The 18,079-nt window shown below is 37.0% G+C and overlaps 1 protein-coding gene across 3 annotated transcripts in view; it reads right to left on the reverse strand.

Moving 5' to 3' along the window:
- Positions 1-18,079, reverse strand: part of GPM6A (glycoprotein M6A) — a 375,929-nt gene that overhangs the window by 64,057 nt on the left and 293,793 nt on the right. For all 3 annotated transcript variants that reach the window (XM_017498542.1, XM_037727886.1, XM_017498544.1), the window contains exon 2: positions 8,045-8,237. In XM_017498542.1, coding sequence (XP_017354031.1) covers positions 8,045-8,237 — 193 coding nt within the window. The remainder of the gene's footprint in view (positions 1-8,044; positions 8,238-18,079) is intronic.

Below are 18,079 nucleotides of genomic sequence, written 5' to 3' on the forward strand. Positions count from 1 at the left end.
ATATATATACACACATATATATATACACACATATATATATACACATATATATATACACATATATATATATACACACATATATATATATATATATATACACACACACACACACATATATATATATTTGGAAACAGGATGTTATAGAAGTATAATCAATGGAAAAAGTTTAAAATATATTTTCATACTTTAAATCCATGATAGCTCAATTCGTGATATAGGAACTAAGATAGCTATTTAGCATTTCAGAACTGTAAATTCATTACCATCCTTGCCTAACCACCTTAACTGATAGGCCAATCACCTCATTTCAAGGTAGTCTATGTACTCTTTTTAGAAAACTGTGACTTTTTGAAAGTCCTTAAGTATTTCTCTATAAATTGAAATACTTTGGCTTAAGTCTCTCTCTTTGAACCATAAAGAACAAAGCAAGTTTTTTTCTACCTGATAACTGTTCAAATATTATTTGAATGAAAGTATCATATTCTTATTTATAAATATTTTTCCCTAAAATTGCTATGGTTTAGATCTGTGTCCCGCCCCCACCACCCCCCCCCCACCAGCAATTTAATGTTGAATTGTAATCCCCAATGTCAGAGGTGGGGCCTGGTGGGAGGTGACTGGATCATAGAGACAGTTTCTTGTGAATGGTTTAGCACAATCCCCTCCATGCCATTCTTGTGAAAGTGAGTGAGTTATGGTGAGATGTGGTTGTTTAAAAGTGTGTAGCACTTTCCACTACTCTCTTTTGCTCCTGTTCTGGCCATGTCAGATACACCTGTTACCCCTTCGCCTTCTACCATAATTGTAAGTTTCCTGAGGCCCCCTTGGAAGCCAAGTAGATGCCAGAATCATGCTATATGTACAGCCTGCAGAAACATGAGCGAATTAAACTTCTTTTCTTTCTAAATTACCCAGTTTTAACCATACTTTATAGCAGTGTGAGAATGGACTAATACAGAAGAATGGTACCAAGGAGTGGGGCATTGCTATTAAAAGACCTGAAAATGTGGAAATAGCTTTGGAACTGGGTAATGGGCACAGGCTGGAACAGTTTGGAGGGCTCAGAAGAAGACAGGAAGATGAGGGAAAGCTTGGAACTTTCTAGAGATCTGCTAAATTGTTGTGACGAAAATGCTGATAGTGAGATAGGCAGTGAAGTCTAGGCTGAGGAGCTCTCAGATGGAAATGAGGAACTTACTGGAAACTGGAGCAAAGGTCCCTTTTGTTATGTATTAGCAAAGAGTTTGGCTGCACTGTGCCCCTGCCCCAGGAATCGGTGGAACTTTCAGCTCAAGAATGATGATTTAGGGTATCTCGTGGAAGAAATTTCTAAGCATCAAATCATTCACGATGCGACCCGGCTATTTCTAACAGTCTTATGCTCATATGCATGACCAAAGAAATGACATAAAAATGGAACTTATATTTAAAGGGCAAGGAGAGCATAAAAGTAAAAAAAATTTTAACCTCCCCATTGGCAGAAAAGAAAAGCCCATTTTCAGTGGTGGAATTCAAGTAGGCTGTAGACATTTACATAGTAAAAAGAAGCCAAATGCTAATATCCAAGACAATGGGGAATAGTCCTCAAAGGCATTTCAGAGGCCTTCACAGCAGTCCCTCCATCACAGGCCCAGAGGCCTAAGAGAGAAGAATGGTTTAGCTGGCCAGGCCCAAGGTCCCTGGGGCCCTCCATAGCCTCAGGACCCAGCTCCCTGCATCTCAGCTACTCCCACTTTAGCCATGGCTAAAAGGAGCCCAAGTATATAACTCAGGCCACTGCTTCAAGGGGTACAAACCATAACCCTTGACAGCTTTCCATGTGGTGTTAAGCCTGCAGGTGAGCAGAGGGCAAGAGTTGAGATTTGGAAGCCTCCACCTAGATTTCAGAGAATATATGGAAAACCCTATGTCTAGTCATAAGCCTGCTTCAGGGGTGGAGCTCTCATAGAGAACCTCTACTAGAGCACTGTGGTAGGCAAATGTGAGGTTGGAACTCCCACACAGAGTCCCCACTGGGATACTAGCTAGCAGAGCTGTGAGAAGAGGGCCACCATCCTCCAGACCCCAGAATGGTAGGTCCACCAGCAGCTTGCATTTTGCGCCTGGAAAAGCCACAGGCATTCAACAGCAGCCCATGATAACAGCCATGGGGACTGAACCCTGCAAAGCCACAGGGCCAGAACTTTTCAAAGCCTTGGGAGCCCAACTTTGCACCAGTGTGGTCAAGATGGGAGACACAGAGACAAAGGAAATCATTATGGAGCTTTCATATTTAATGACTGCACTGCTAGATTATGGACTTGCATGAGAGCTTATACCCCTTTCTTTTGGCTTTTCTCACTTTTGAAATGAGAGTATTTACCCAATGCCTGTACCCCCACTGTATCTTGGGAGTAACTAACTTGTTCTTTTATTTTGTAGGCTCATAGGTAAAAGGAACTTGCCTCATCTTTGGATTTTTGAATTAATACTCAAATAAATTAAGAATTTGGGAAGAGCATAATTGTATTTGGCAATTTGAGAAGGACATGAGATTTGGGTGGGGTCTAGGGTGGAATGATATGATTTGTATCTGGTCCCCACCCAAATCTCATGTTCAATTATAATCCTCAGCCTGGGGACTGGTGAGAGGTGACTGGATCATGGAGGTGGTTTCTGATGAATGGTTTGGCACTATCTCCTCAGTGCTGCTCTGGTGATAGTGAGTGAGTGAATTATTGTGAGATAACTTACAATAACTGGTTGTTTAGGGTGTGTTCAGAAATAAACCGACTTAAGATAGCATGATAGTAGGTATCAAAATTGTGAGTCAGTTTCAGAGAAGATGTCATCATTATCATAACCACTATCACCCTCATTATCACCATCATAATAATAAACACTTGTATAGTGCTTACTCTGTGCCAGCCATGTTATAATTGCTTTGGAATATCAACTAATTTTGTCATACAACTCTAGAATGTGGGCAGCATGAATCTGTCCTCTTTACTGATGAGTTACTGAGGCAGATAGGTTAAGTAACTTTTCCAAGATAAGAAAGCTAGAAAGGGGCAGAGAATATATGGAACAAACTCAGGGAGTTTGGCTCCAGAATCTTATCCACCACACTAGCTTGTCTATCTAAAGTCCTCAAGGTTCAAGTACTTGGTTTTGTTCCTGTTATTTCATATTGGTGTTTTGAGGTTTTTTAAAACACACTTTTGAGGAGTACTAGCCTGGCTGAAATATTGTCTAATGAAATGCACATGATTTGATTACTATTTCAACAGTCTGGAATTCTGTATGGTTTTCTAACATGAGTTCTAGTTATGACTTACATTATGTTTGACTCCCGAAGACTAATCAATAATCCTACATCAATACCAGTTTGGCAGATCTTTAAACATTGTTTTGAGTAGAAGACTTTGACAGTTTGGTTTAATTGTCCACAACCTAGTTCAGTACAGATAGTTTGCACACTAATATAATTCATGTTGGCCTATGTAGCCTTATTTTGTCTTGTTACTAATTCACAGTTTTCCATTCCCTTAATGGAGCCCACTTACCCATTAAGCAGCTAATAACTGCTTCCTACTTCATTAACTTCCAGGGAATAAACATAAACTACAAGCAAACTTAGAAATGTAAACCCACATAAAGTCAGTTGAGAGCAAACCCTAGATATCTATTTTATCTGAGCTTGCTGATTGATTTTGTTTTAGGTAAATAGGAACTATTTTATATGTGCATGCAATATTAAGTAACTCACTAGGTAGTTAGCTCAGTTTTTGATGTGTTAACTTCAAATTACAGTCAATTAAAAATCAATAAAATTTTTAAAATAAAATAGATTCACTTTGGAAGACAACCCAAATAAAGTCTTTATTTTATAAGTTATACAGGGGCATGCTTATGAGTAAGACTGCTCCTTGTCCAGTTCTTAGGAGAGCTATTGAAAAAGCCAAGTCACTTAGCAAAATTAGTGGTTTGGATTTCGGCATGATATCTAATTTTCTAACCAGTCTCCATATTTTATTGTCTCATATGAATCTGCTTCACAGAAGCAAAATACCTACCCTACTTCTTACTTACTTTGTCAAATGACTTATGATGCACAATAATAACACCTTTCCAAAGGCTTCTCAGAAGAGAAAGTCTAAATCATAAGTATCAGAAAAAAATGTCCTTGTCACCACATAGCAGAAAGTGGCAGAACTGATATGACTGCTGAGTGGGCCTAAATGGCAATGCTAAACCAACACAAGTTGTCATAAGAGTGTAGAAATAACCCCCTAATTGATAAGAAGTTACACACTTCTTACCAAAGCAGTTTGTAACTAACAAAGGACTTGGTTTTGAGAAACTAAGCTGAAAATTAAGGGATTAAAAGCTTCCGGGGAACAAAATAGACAAGAGAGGTACTAAAAGTTACATAAATGAGTAGAAATGAGTTATATAAATGAGTAACAGAATCTTTGAGAAATCTTTTGAGAAAAACATTCTTCTCTCTCTCTGGAGGTCTCCACACCTCAAATGTCATAAGACAAAACAATTTAATGGGTGATATCACCTAAGGGTTTAGGAGCTCGACTTCAGGGTAGCTCCCACTGGCAGAGGCTGATGGTATTTAGAATTAAATGTCTAAAATAATGATGACATAATAATGAGGATTGTTTGCAAACTCAGATATGGTCAGTGTGGTTTGCATTCTGGACAGGTGATTAGTGAAACAAAATAGTCACATGTCATTGTGTTTGCTGTTGCCTTTCCTGTCTCCCTCTGGACTTATATTGACCATGTTGAGATATGTGTATGTATTTAAGAGAAAGGAGACAGTAGAGAGAGAAAAAAGAGGGAGAGAGAGAAATTTTGTGGTCCTTGAGATAAAAAAGTAGGTAACTCCTCAAATCTTGAGGACCACAGATGGAAGATTCAGGGCTTGGGCAACTGGTTTTATCTTTTAGTTCACACATCCAGTAAACAAGCTTCTTTCCAAATATGTGACTTAGGAGTGATGAATTTGGTTGAACTAAGTATGAGAACTATGGAGAAAAGAAATAGACTCTGTAAATTACTACTAAAATTAGGTAGGTCTTTTGTTCTTTTCTCCACAATTACGCTCTTACACATTCTTTTCCACACCAACCTTAGTTTATTTCCAAGAGAGACGTATGGCCTGCAAGCACACCATTCAGCCTCATCTACCTTATATTTGCTTATTTAGTATCTTCTGTTTCCCCTGCACCTTTTCCATTCCTCTGATACCCCAGAAGGCAGCCCTGCATAGATTAATTTCTACCTCTTCTAAACCTTTATGTCATCTTTTAAACTTATCACTTGGCACTAATTATACTAAGAGGTTTATGGTACATATTTTTTCTCTGTTTTCACGAACTATGTGTTGGCAGGAAGAGAGTCTTAAATACTTTGGTAGCTCCACAGGACCTGTGTAAGGAATTTTGTAATGTGAAACATGAAAAGAGAGATAATTTTGACATTTACTTTTATTCCAATCAAAATGGTATTCTTCACATTCCAAACATGTATTACTGGTTTTATATTTAATGCATAATGTAACAGACCAAAGGTAAAACTACCAAATTAAGGACATAATCTCCAATCTTTCTTCTAAACCCTCCCTGCCCCCAACATACACTGCCTTTCGAGCTTTGATAGATCTCTACAATATATGAAAGTTTGTTGTTTAAATATCAAATATCTTAACAAATTTTTGCAGATAGACATACATAAGTATCTCTTGCCATTCACTAGGCTTATGATTTCTTACAAACTTGTAATTCTATAACTAAGTTTAGCAATTTGGATGTAGCTTATACAGAGAGAATCTGTAGATGTTAAGGACATCTGTGATGGCTTAAAATAATGCACAGTGAGAACATATTTTGTCCAGGGTAGGCTGAGATAAAACTAGAAAATGTCAGTTTTATCACATTAAGATATATCCATGCAATCATTTTCTTAAGACTCTCTAAAAACTAACCTGTAATAATATAAAGCACTTTAATTATATTCCAAATGATGAATATGACTTATAATCTTTAAAGAGTTGATTCATGCTATTTGAATCTAGGGCATTGATAGTTATTGAATTTTGGTTTTAGACATAGGTTTGTATTGTGTTTGATGGAAATCGATAAACTGTCCATTGCATGGACATAAACTGTCCATGGTTACAGGATTCAATTTAATGGATAATGTCAATTTTTCAGAACTAATTTGTAAAATAAATTAACATTGGGAAATATAATATGTAACTTTCAACTTGCTATTAATTCTTGATTTCCATTTGTCAGTGACCTTGGTCAAGCTCTCACTTGATACTACAGAGTTATGAACTATATATTTATAATAATTTAGCTTCTTACTTTACTAGCTAATCATTTTCACTTTTCTAATCAGCATGTATCTATGAGGGGTGGGGGAGGACTGGGTTTTCTGTCTCATTTTCTTTATTTTGTTTCTTATTTTCTGATCAGTCCTCCTATAGGTTTTAAGTATCAACGGGTTTTAAATACACAAATATTTCAGCTTTCTTTTTACGAAAAATTTTGCTATGTACTCTGTCTAGTGGTATATGTTGTGCACCTGCCCCTTAAAGTAGAGAATTCTTGCTCTGTTACCTGATAGAAATGTACAACTGTATTCTCTTTTCATTATCAGGGGAAATTAGTAACTTTAATAAATAAAAGTAAGTATGATATTTATACAAACTACTTTGAAAATCAATTTAAGAAAACTGCTTAAAAAATACCTTGTTCAAGAAAATTTGCCTGTACCTGATGGAGTATAAAGAAATTTTTAGCAATATGATATATTTTTGATATTGTAGTTGGAGAAAAGTTGTCTTCCACCTAAACAGTTGTCTGGGTGGACCAAGTGTTTTTTTAGAGTAGAATCATAGGTTATAATTACAATAGATCAACAGTAGTTGCCCTGCATTAATGAGAATTTTGATCAACCTCTTTTAGATGGAATGATAGGATTAAAAAGCAAAGCTACACAAATAATCCAGATAACGACTCAGATTTGTAAATCTAAAAGCATCATATTAGTTAAAATATATATATATATATATGCATTAAGAATGTTTGAGTTTATTTAGAATGACAAAATAAATAAAAAAGGAAGAACATTACAAACACATGGTATCAAACAGCATGAAATAAAGACAAGAATTAGTATAACAAAAGCTATAAGAGCTCAGGAGACAAAGTTTATTATTAGCTGGGATTACAAACCAACTGTAATAAATTATTTTCTTCTCATGGGCATAAAGATCACTGAAAACATTATCTGAATTAGTAACTTATTTAGAAATAAATTTTTCTATAATTCAATCCCAAACCCTTGTTCTCTATAATATGCAGTAAGGAGCTGAAATTTCAACAGCAAACTTTAACTTTCAGGATGTTTAAATTACCTTTCTAAAAAAGTTATTTTAACATAATCGTAATATAGTGATCTTAGGAGTTTTACGTTTTAGGGGAGAAAAGTATAATGGATGTTTGAAAAAAAAGGTTGCTCAATTTCTTATGATTTACTCTTTTACAGAAGACAATAAAAACTTTGCACAATGTTCTTTACATCATTTCTGTGAGGCGGCGGAAGTGAGATATCATATCCAGGGCTGAGTTCATTTCTTTTAAAGATGGGGGCACCCATGGAGCTTTGGTGATTTTTCTAAAATCAGTGGCAAGGGCCAGATTTGTACCTGGCACTATTCTAATAGAACAGCCTCTGTTCAAGTTAGAAGAACAAAGAGAAATGCCAGAATTCCACTTAATGGTGACTGAATTTTGAATACAACTTTACATTTAAAGCATTGATTAAGCCCTGATTAAGTTGGCCTCTGATCCTGTGCTATGTGCCTTCTATTGACTGTAAAGGCAATTGTGAATCTTGATGACCCTTCTGAATCATATATACCCTTAGAGTGTTTCTTCATATATATAATACCTCATGCCAATGTAGGCCCCAACTTATTTAATACCCAGAAGTGTAAATATGTACCCTGAAAATAGCCAGAAATACTAGAATGACTTACATGGTAAAAACGTCCAGTGTGTCTCCAGCAGTTCTTGCCATCTCAAAGTAGGTTTGCAGAATGTTGACGGTTCCAGAAAGCGCTTCATGACCACAGCCACAGAACAGGGCAACACCCGCATAGAGCAGGATGGTGGCAATCAGAGAAGCATAGGGGATGCCTCCCAGGCATTTGATACAGCATTCAAAACACCCTGTAGAAGATCACAAAGGAAGGAATTCATATTTTTGTTAATCTAATTAAAAAATTTTTTGCGAACTTCAGCACTACAGGAAAGTATATTTGCACTGACAATACCAGGTCAACCATATAAATCAAGTCCTAGATTGCCTTGAAGGATACAAAGATCAAATTCCTTAATTATAAACCCATCCTCCACAAATAGGAGAATTCTTCCTATGACTCATATCTTCCTCATCTGCCCCAAAACCCACAGAAGCCCTTGCTTCCAAACCCAGACTTTCTATAATAATTAATCTTCACCATAAATGCATGCATATCATTCTTTCTTAATTTATTGTTCTCAAATGTCACATTCTTATGGTTTTATTTCGATGACATTTATTCTTTTGCACCCCCTGTATTTATATTTTTCTTTTTTTGTAACAGATTTTTTATTAATGTGTCATAGTTATACATGTTTTGGGGATACATGAGATATGTAATTGGGATATCCACCACATAAAATATTTATGTATTCTTTGTGTCGGGAGCATTACAATTCTTCTCTTCTAGCTATTATTAAATATACAATAGATTATTTTTAACTATAATTTCCCTACTCTGCTATCGAATACTAGAATTTATTCTTTCCACATTAGTATGTTTTTATCCCCATTAACCAATTTTTCAAACAGTAAGTTGAAGCCTATTAGTATATTGTGAAGTCAACTTAATGAACTGTTTTTTTGCTTTGTTTGTTTTTTTTTGAGACGGATGCTGGCTCTGTTGCCCAGGTTGGAGTAAAGTAGCACAGTCTCAGCTCACTGCAATCTCTGCCTCCCGAGTTCAGGAGATTCTTTCGCCTCAGCTTCCCAAGTAGCTAGGACTACAGGCACTCGCCTCCATGCCCCACTAATTTTTCTTGTATTTTTAGCAGAGACTGGGTTTCACTGTGTTGATCAGACTGGTCTTGAACTCCTGACCTCAAAACTTAGTGAATTTTGACCAGCAAATATTAAAAGTGGCAGAGACTGGAATAGACAGTATCTGAATGCATGTTATATAGTAAGGGCAATTATTTTTGACTCTTTTGACTGTAATACTTCTATATGATATTTGAGTAGTGACTCATAATGAAAATCTACTTCTTGCTATCACTCATGGTTTAAAAAATACGAGAAGACACTGGTACAGCAAAAGAGAGTACATCGGACACATCAATCATTGTGTGGTTTTCGCCAAATTTATTCTTTTGAGCTTATCATCTTTAAAAATGTGACATTAAGAGAATTGTCAGAATCCTCACATGGTTCTCATGAGGATTAAATGAGTTAATATATAAAATAGTACTTGACATAGAGTAACTACCCACTACATGCCGTCATTATTAGGTGTAATTTAACTATTATTACTATTTTTGGCGGGGAGGGAAGGGATTCTTGCTCTGCTGCCCAGGGCCACTGCAGTGCCCTGATCTTGGCTCACTGCAACCTCTGCCTCCCAGGTTCCAGTCATTCTCTTGCCTCGGCCTCCCGAGTAGCTGGGATTACAGGAGTGCATCACCAAGCCCAGCTAATTTTTGTATCTTTAGTAGAGACAGGGTTTCACCATATTGGTCAGGCTGGTCTCAAGCCCCTCACCTCAAGCGCTTCACCCACCCCAGCCTCCCAAAGTGCTGGGATTACAGATGTGAGCCCCCATGCCCAGCCTAATTTAACTATTGTTAATATGAACTATTACTGTGCTATCATGTGGTTGTCAAAAATTATTCGGCCATTGTGGTCACTTTTGGTTTTTTGAAGTCTCATCACTTTTGCTTATTAAAACACAGCTTTAAGCATTAAAACTGAGATATCAGAAAATGATGACAAATATTCAAAATAAAGGTCACAGGTTCCTAGACCATTACTAGATATCGTCTAAGAAATTAACTAGAAATGCTTGAGCATATATGTTTTGCAAGAAGAAATATTTATGAGGTACTACGTGCCAGCTACCGCTGAAAAAGAAGAACTTAGGTAAGAGGGCTGACAAGCTCAGGGTCCTTGCAAGGCTGACCTAACTTCCATATGCACCCACCTCTAGCCACCCCACCCCTCACATACACACACATATCCTCATTCCAAAGATTTCCTTCTGCTTTCCTCCTTATGAAAATTTTTGATCAAATCTGTCTCTGTAATGCTGAAGCCTCTCACGTAATTAATGACTTTTCCTTTTCCTTCAGAAACAAATGACAAACAAGATTTAAAAGTGGATCATGATTGTGCTTAAGTCATAGGAAGATCCGTGTGTGCTTTATCTAGAAGGCATAGATGCATATAGCAACATATGAAGCATGTGATAATTGCAAAGTTCCTGTGAGAACGCACTTTATATTCGGAGATTGAGCTAGTCTGCTATTTTTAATGCTTCTCACTGAACTGTCCTTCTTGAGAATTCTAGTCCATCCCATCTGCCCCAGAGGAGGTTAAAAAAAGGAGTCTGAACACCTTCCCACTTCAGTAGCTGTTGTTTGTGCAGGCAAAATTGTTTCTTGAACATTCTTCCCCTAGCACACATCACACACACACACACACACAATGTGGGGAAGTAGAAAAGGTTAGAACAGCTTGAAACTTCATATAATAGGAAGAGATTTCACCAGCAGATGGCTAAAACCAATGTTTGTAGTATCTGAATGCCACAGAACACAGTTTTGGGTGGAGATTAACAGGGTGGCAAGTCAATCTTTGGACTATTCTGTCTCTTGATGTTCTACAATTTCTGTCTCGCTGAGTACTTAAAAATAATAACAATAAAAAAGTTAGTGCCAACACAAAGAAGAGCTATCCCTATTTTTGGCAAGTATACCACATAGCCTCATGATTTCAAATCCTGTTCATCTGTGATTTCTCTATTTTGCTCTTCTCGAAGCATTTGATGTGGTTGTGGGAGATACCTACAGCAGACAATCAGAAGTATAAAAACCAGATAGACGAACATGTTTCACAAAATCGTTCAAAATAGAATAAGTTCCTATATAAAGGGTTCAAACACCAAATGCATAGGTGGGAATTGCCTTTGCTGGATCCTAGAGCCTAAAGCTAATAATTGAGAAAAGATAAAATCAGAATCAGAATAGCTCAGGAGCAGACAAAGTGGTAAGCTCATGACTGATCACCAAAACCACTTCTGGGGACTTCTGATTAATTTCATTCTTAATTCAGGGTCAGTTTCACTTATTTCTAATTTTTCACCACTCTACTTTAAATAGACCAATTCTAGCCTCCACACTATGCTCTATAGCTGTAGGGGGGATACCGGAGCTACTGCATCAGAGCATCAAGTATAACTTCAATTCAGTAGTGGCTTTCAAATTTAGAAGGAAAAGCAGGAGATAAATTCCAAAATTGGGTCAACCCAAATTGACAACCCTGAGATAATGTGCATTTCCAAAATGAGTGTAACATCTATTTACTCTATTTACATGCTACCATTTAAATCTCTCAGAACCACACTACCTTTATGGTAAATACAACTTCCTCGAAACTTGCACTACTGTGAAGTTAAGCTAGAATCTTTTGACTTAAGACCCAACCCTCTGTGAAACTTCTATTCAAAGGAAGAAATCTTAGGTACTTCATCATACACATATTGCACTAATACTGGGCTAGATCCTAACTATCCCCACTCTCCTACTGAGCCTGAGTTGCCTATTCCTTTTAAAAGAAGACTCTCAGAACTCCCATCTGGGGAAGGAGTGCATTATTTCAGCATTCTCTCCAGCTGCCAGGATCCCACGTAGTTGCTGGCAGGGGAGCTTCTTTCCTCCCACAGAAAGGAAGAGCCTTGGCAGAGCAGCAGAGTTGCCATAGCAACCCTGCCCCTGGGCCCCGGATAGGTTCCCAACAATCACCCTTTAAGGCTGCAGATCCTGCTGCCCCAGCACCATGTTTTTCACTGAACTGCAGATGAAAAACCACTCTATTAAATGAATATTAGTGAAGGCATAGTAAGCGAAGTGCTGGCGCTGCAGAAGGTATTTTTTTCTTGAGAAAATCTCTAGTGAAATGGTAAACATTGCTTTGAGCAGGAAATGTTTTCAATACTAGATATTATAAAAATAGGCCCATTAATTCTCAGATAGAACCAATGGCTCAAATAGAGAGTACTGAATTTACATGTTCTAGTCACTACCTCTATACACAAAGAGATATTTCTCATATCCATTTTCTGGTTATACTTTCTAAAATGAAATAACACTGTGCCTCAGCTTTAACATGAAAACAAATATTAAAAGAAGTATGAGATGTTTAACACACCCTCTGAAACATTACCATTTGCCCAAAGATTAGTGAAGTTACAGATTGACTTGTACTAATAAAACAATTTCAAAGAAAACAGAAGCTCTTAAGAAACGTTATCTTTTAAAAAAGATACTGACATTTTTTTAAAGACATTGATTAATTTATTTCCATTTAAACATTGTGAAGTTAAACACATGCCTTTACTTGTGCTCACTCCACAAACTGCATCAAAACAAATATAGGGAAAAAAAGCCTAAACCAATAGGAAAAAGACCCGGAGAGATAGGTAACAGAGAAGAGAGACCAGAACAATTGCGGATTCTGGAAAAGAGATTGACAGGAGAGGTTGAGAAGTCAGATTTACAATGACTGACAATGGACTCATCGATACATTTTTCCTAATATTAGTTACCAGGCAGCTGATTCCTTCTCTCCTGATTTATGTCACCTTTGTCATTATCAAGTGTCCATAGAGGTATGGGTCTATTTGAGGGCTGTCTACTCTGTCCTATTACTCTATTTGTCTGCCCCTGTGTCAGAGGTGTTTAAAGCAAAGCAACTCCATCTTGCATAAGGGCTAGGTAAAATAAGGCTGAGATCTGCTGTGCTGCCTTCCCTGTAGGTAAGGTATTTAAGCTACAGGATAAGATAGTAGGTCAGCACATAATACAGCTCATAAAGACCTCGCTGATAAAACAGGCTGTAGTAAAGAAGTTAGCTAAAACCCACAAAGATCCACAACAAGAGTGACCTTTGGTCACCCTCACAGCTCAATATATGCTAATTATAACGTATTAGCATGCTATAAGGCACTCCCACCAGTGCTAACTAAGACAGTCTACTAATACCATGGCAAAGTCAGGAGGTTACCCTATATGGTCTAAAAAGGGGAGGAGCTACCAGTTCTGGGAATCGCTCATCCCTTTCCCCAAAAACTTATGAATAATCCATTCTTTGTTTAGCATATAATCAAGAAGTAACAATAAGTATCCTTGGTAAAGCAGCTCAAGCCACTGCTCTGTCTGTGGAGTAGCCATTCTTTGTTCCTTTACTTTCTTAATAAACTTGCTTTTCTCATTATCACTGGTCATTAGAGAAATGCAAATCAGCACCACAATGAGATACCATCTCAAGCCAGTTAAAATGGTGATCATTAAAAAATCAGGAAACAACAGATGCTGGAGAGGATGTGGAGAAACAGAAATGCTTTTACACTGTTGGTGGGAGTGTAAATTAGTTCAACCATTATGGAAGACAGTGTGGCGATTCCTCAAGGATCTAGAACCAGAAATACCATTTGACCCAGTAATCCCATTACTGGGTATATACCCAAAGGATTATAAAACATTCTGCTATAAAGCCACATGCACACATATATTTATTGCAGCACTGTTCACAATAGCAAAGACTTGGAACCAACCCCAATGCCCACTGATGATAGACTGGATAAAGAAAATGTGGCACATATACACCATGGGATACTATACAGCCATAAGAAAGAATGAGTTCATATCCTTTGCAGGGACATGGATGAAGCTGGAAACAAATTAACAGCAAATTAACACAGGAACAGAAAACCAAACACCGCATGTTCTCACTCACAAGTAGGAGTTGAACAATGAGAACATATGGGCACAGGGAGGGGAACATCATACACTGGGGCTTGTCGGGGAATGGGGGGCTAGGGGAGGGATAGCACTAGGAAAATACCTAATGTAGATGATGGGTTGAGGGGTGCAGCAAACTACCATGGCACGGTTATACCTATGGAACAAACCTGCACGTTCTACACAAGTATCCCAGAATTTATTTTTAAAAATACAGTAAAAAGTACATAAATAAATGTACTTACTTTCACTTTACTCTATGGACTTGCCCTGAATTCCTTCTTGCTCAAGATCCAAGAACCCTCTCTTGGGGTCTGGATGGGGACCCCTTTCCTATAACAGCTGGGCCAATGCCACGCTGCCCTATAGTATGTTTTAACTTGTGGAGGAAATTGCCTCAACCAAGTAATTTTCTTCATGAACGTCATGGCTATTCATTGCCCTTTTACTTTACCAATCGATTTTAGAAACAGTTTGTCTGGTTATATAAATTAACTAATTGGGATTCTGATTGGTGTTTTTGTATTTGTATAAATCATGTAATTTTGATGTTAATTTTTTATCAACAAACTTTAAAATTCTTTGTTGATTCTGTGAATTATTTTGAGTAGGTGGATTATTTTAAATTTAGGCTGACAATGCCATCTGTGAAAATTTTGAGTTTTCTTTCTTTCTTTTCAATATGTGTGCCTTTTAATTTATCTTTTATTGTCTTACTTATTGGATAAAATACAGAGAGGAGATGTAAAATAGTGTGAAAAGGCATCTTTTGTCATCTTGATATTATAATACTTGTCATGTTTTTACTTTTAAGTTTGATGCTTGCTGTTGTTTTATTGGTTATAGGTGGTCTCTTGTTTTAAATTCTATAACATGCTTCTCATCTTGTAAAATATTTTTTGTTTTCTCTTTTTTATCTACCATTTAGATAAACTTTTTCTAATTTAAGTTAAAGTTGTATTCATTAGAAAAAAACCAATGGTGTCACAGAGTTTAAAAAAAAAACATTGCTAAATTTTTCATGCTAACTCTGTTCAATGCTTTTGCATTTATTAATTTATTCAACAGTTATGGAGCCCTCACTAGGTATCAGACACTATGCTAATTGCTAAGACTTTAGAAGTAAATAAAATCCATGAAAATCTCTGCTCTCATTGTAGACATGGGAGCAAGATTATAAACAAAATACTGAAGAAATATGGGTAAGATTGTAAAAAGTTCAAGGAAGGAAACCTAAACAAAGAAGTGGGTAGGGAGTATTGGAATATCAGTTTCAATTTCTGATAAAGAGGCCAGGGAAGGAATAATTGTGGCAGCAATGTAAAAAGGTCTGGAAAAGGTAAAGGGACCATCCACAAAGCTATTTGGGAGAAAGTTTCAAACAGAGGAAAACTAAATGTCAATGTGTTGAGACAGGTATGTGTCTAGAGTATATCAGGAAATTTTAAGAGGCCGGTAATAGCAAAATAGATTGAGGTAGAGACAAAGGAACATAAGGAGAAATTAAAATATAATAGGTTGCAGCCTGGTGCGATGGCTCACGCCTGTAATCCCAGCACTTTGGGAGGCTGAGGCAGGCTGATCACAAGGTCAGGAGATCGAGATCATCCTAGCCAACATGGTGAAATCTTGTCTCATCTAAAAACACAAAACTTAGCTGAGCATGGTGGCGACTGCCTATAATTCCAGCTATTCAGGAGGCTGAGGCAGGAGAAACGCTTGAACCAGGTGGTGGGAGGTTGCAGTGAGCCAAGATCACGCTACTGCCCTCCAGCCTGGCGACAGAGAGAGACTTTGTCTCAAAAAATATACATATACATATACATATACAAATACATATACATATACATATACATATATACATATAAAATTGGTGAAGGCATAGGGACATCAATATGTTAATGAATGTCATTGATGTCAAATTTTTGTTTTATGTTTTGTAGTAAAGCTTATATTAGCCTTATAAAGTGATCCCTTTTTTCAATGCTTTGGGACAGTCTGCATAAAGTCGTAATTATCTGCACAGCGAATATTTGGTAGAACAACCAGTAAAACTAGCCAGGCCACTTGTGCACTTTATGGGAAGAATTTAAACTATTGCTCTAATTTGCTGATGTTTATCGAGTGATTCAAGTATTCTATTTCTTCTTAAATCTCTTTGCTAAATTCAGTTTTTATAAGCATGTGTGAATTTAATAAAAGATATAAATTTTCTCATTCAGTTGTGTATAACATTTTAAATAATATTTTTAGTGTATCCATCATCGGAGCATATGTCCTTTGGCCTTCTCCAATGATTTTAATTCTTTCTTTTTTATTTCATTCCTTCTTTCCTTCCTTCCTCTTCCCTCCCTCCTCCTTCTTTCTTTCTCTTTCTCTCTCTCTCTCTGTCTCTCTCTCTCTCTGTGACTCTCTCTTTTTCTCTTTCTCTCTCTCTTTCTGTCTTTCTTTCATTCCTTTCTCTCTTCTTAATGTGCATAGGCCAGGACAACCTATGTTTTACACTTTATGTTTGCCATTAAAACAAACAAGTTTTAATGACTTAAAACATCACATTTTATTTTCCAGTAAGTCTACAATATTTCCTTCCCAGCTTCATAGTGAGGATCTCTTCCCATTATAGCCATTCAGAAACTCAGGTTGATAAAGCAAACACCATCTTGAACACTGCTAGTCATCATATCAGAATAAAAAACACCATAAGTCTCATTTGGCAATTGAGTATTCTAGGCTCTAAGTAGTACATGCCATGTCTACTCACAGCCTAATGGGTAGAAAGAGTCACTAGCCTCCCTCTCAATGACAAAGAAAAAAAGTGCAATTCTGCTGTGTTTCCGAAGACTGGGAGCCACAAAACTTAGCCAACAGCACTAATGACTATCATAATGAGTAAAACTGAAGGTTTTTCCACATTATCATTCTATTCAAACAACCTTTTATTGCATGATTATTTTGTTTCATTAATTTCTAATTTTACATTATTTTTTTCTTTGTTTTTATTTTCTTTGGGTAAATTTTCCTATATATTTTCTAATGTTTAAAGATGAAAAGGTGGATGCTGAGCTAATTGCCCTTAGGATTTTTTTCTTCTCCAATGAAAATATTTAAGCCTATAAAGTTACCTTCTAATTCTAACGTAAGTGAATTCCACAAGTTCTGATATGCAAACTTTTCATTCTTTTTCAGTTGTAAGTATTCTCTAAACTTCATTGAGATCTTTTTTTGATATATAAGTCATGATTTATTTTTGTATTATTTACTTTGGTTTTCAAATATGCAAGTTTTAAAAATTTTCTGTATGTTATTTGTTTGTATATTTATTGCATTATTGTTAGAGAATATGGCCTATAGAATCCAAATCCTCTGAAATTTATGGTGACCTCCTTTTATTTATTTATTTATTTAAATTTATTTCTTTTACTTTAGGTGCATACTATATCTGGCATTTCTGCCCATGTTGTCCCTCCCCACGCTCCTCTCCCTCCCCCACCACTGTCTCTCCCCTAACCCCCCAACTGCCCCCAGTGTGTGATGCTCCTCTCCCTAAGTCCACGTGTTCTCATTGTTCAAAAGTGGGCAAAGGATATGAACAGACACTTTTCAAAAGATGACATATATGAGGCCAACAAACATATGAAAAAATGCTCATCATCACTTGTCATTAGAGAAATGCAAATCAAAACCACATTGAGATACCATATCATGCCAGTTAGAATGGCGATCATTAAAAAAACTGGAGGCGGCCGGGCGTGGTGGCTCAAGTCTGTAATCCCAGCACTGTGGGAGGCCGAGGCGGGTGGATCACGAGGTCAAGAGATCGAGACCATCCTGGTCAACACGGTGAAACCCCGTCTCTACTAAAAACTACAAAAAATTAGCTGGGCATGGTGGCGCGTGCCTGTAATCCCAGCTACTCAGGAGGCTGAGGCAGGGGAATTGCCTGAACCCAGGAGGCGGAGGTTGCGGTGAGCCGAGAT

This window comes from Cebus imitator, unplaced genomic scaffold (genome assembly GCF_001604975.1).
Source record: "Cebus imitator isolate Cc_AM_T3 unplaced genomic scaffold, Cebus_imitator-1.0 Scaffold243, whole genome shotgun sequence".
Taxonomy (NCBI): Eukaryota; Metazoa; Chordata; class Mammalia; order Primates; family Cebidae; genus Cebus; species Cebus imitator.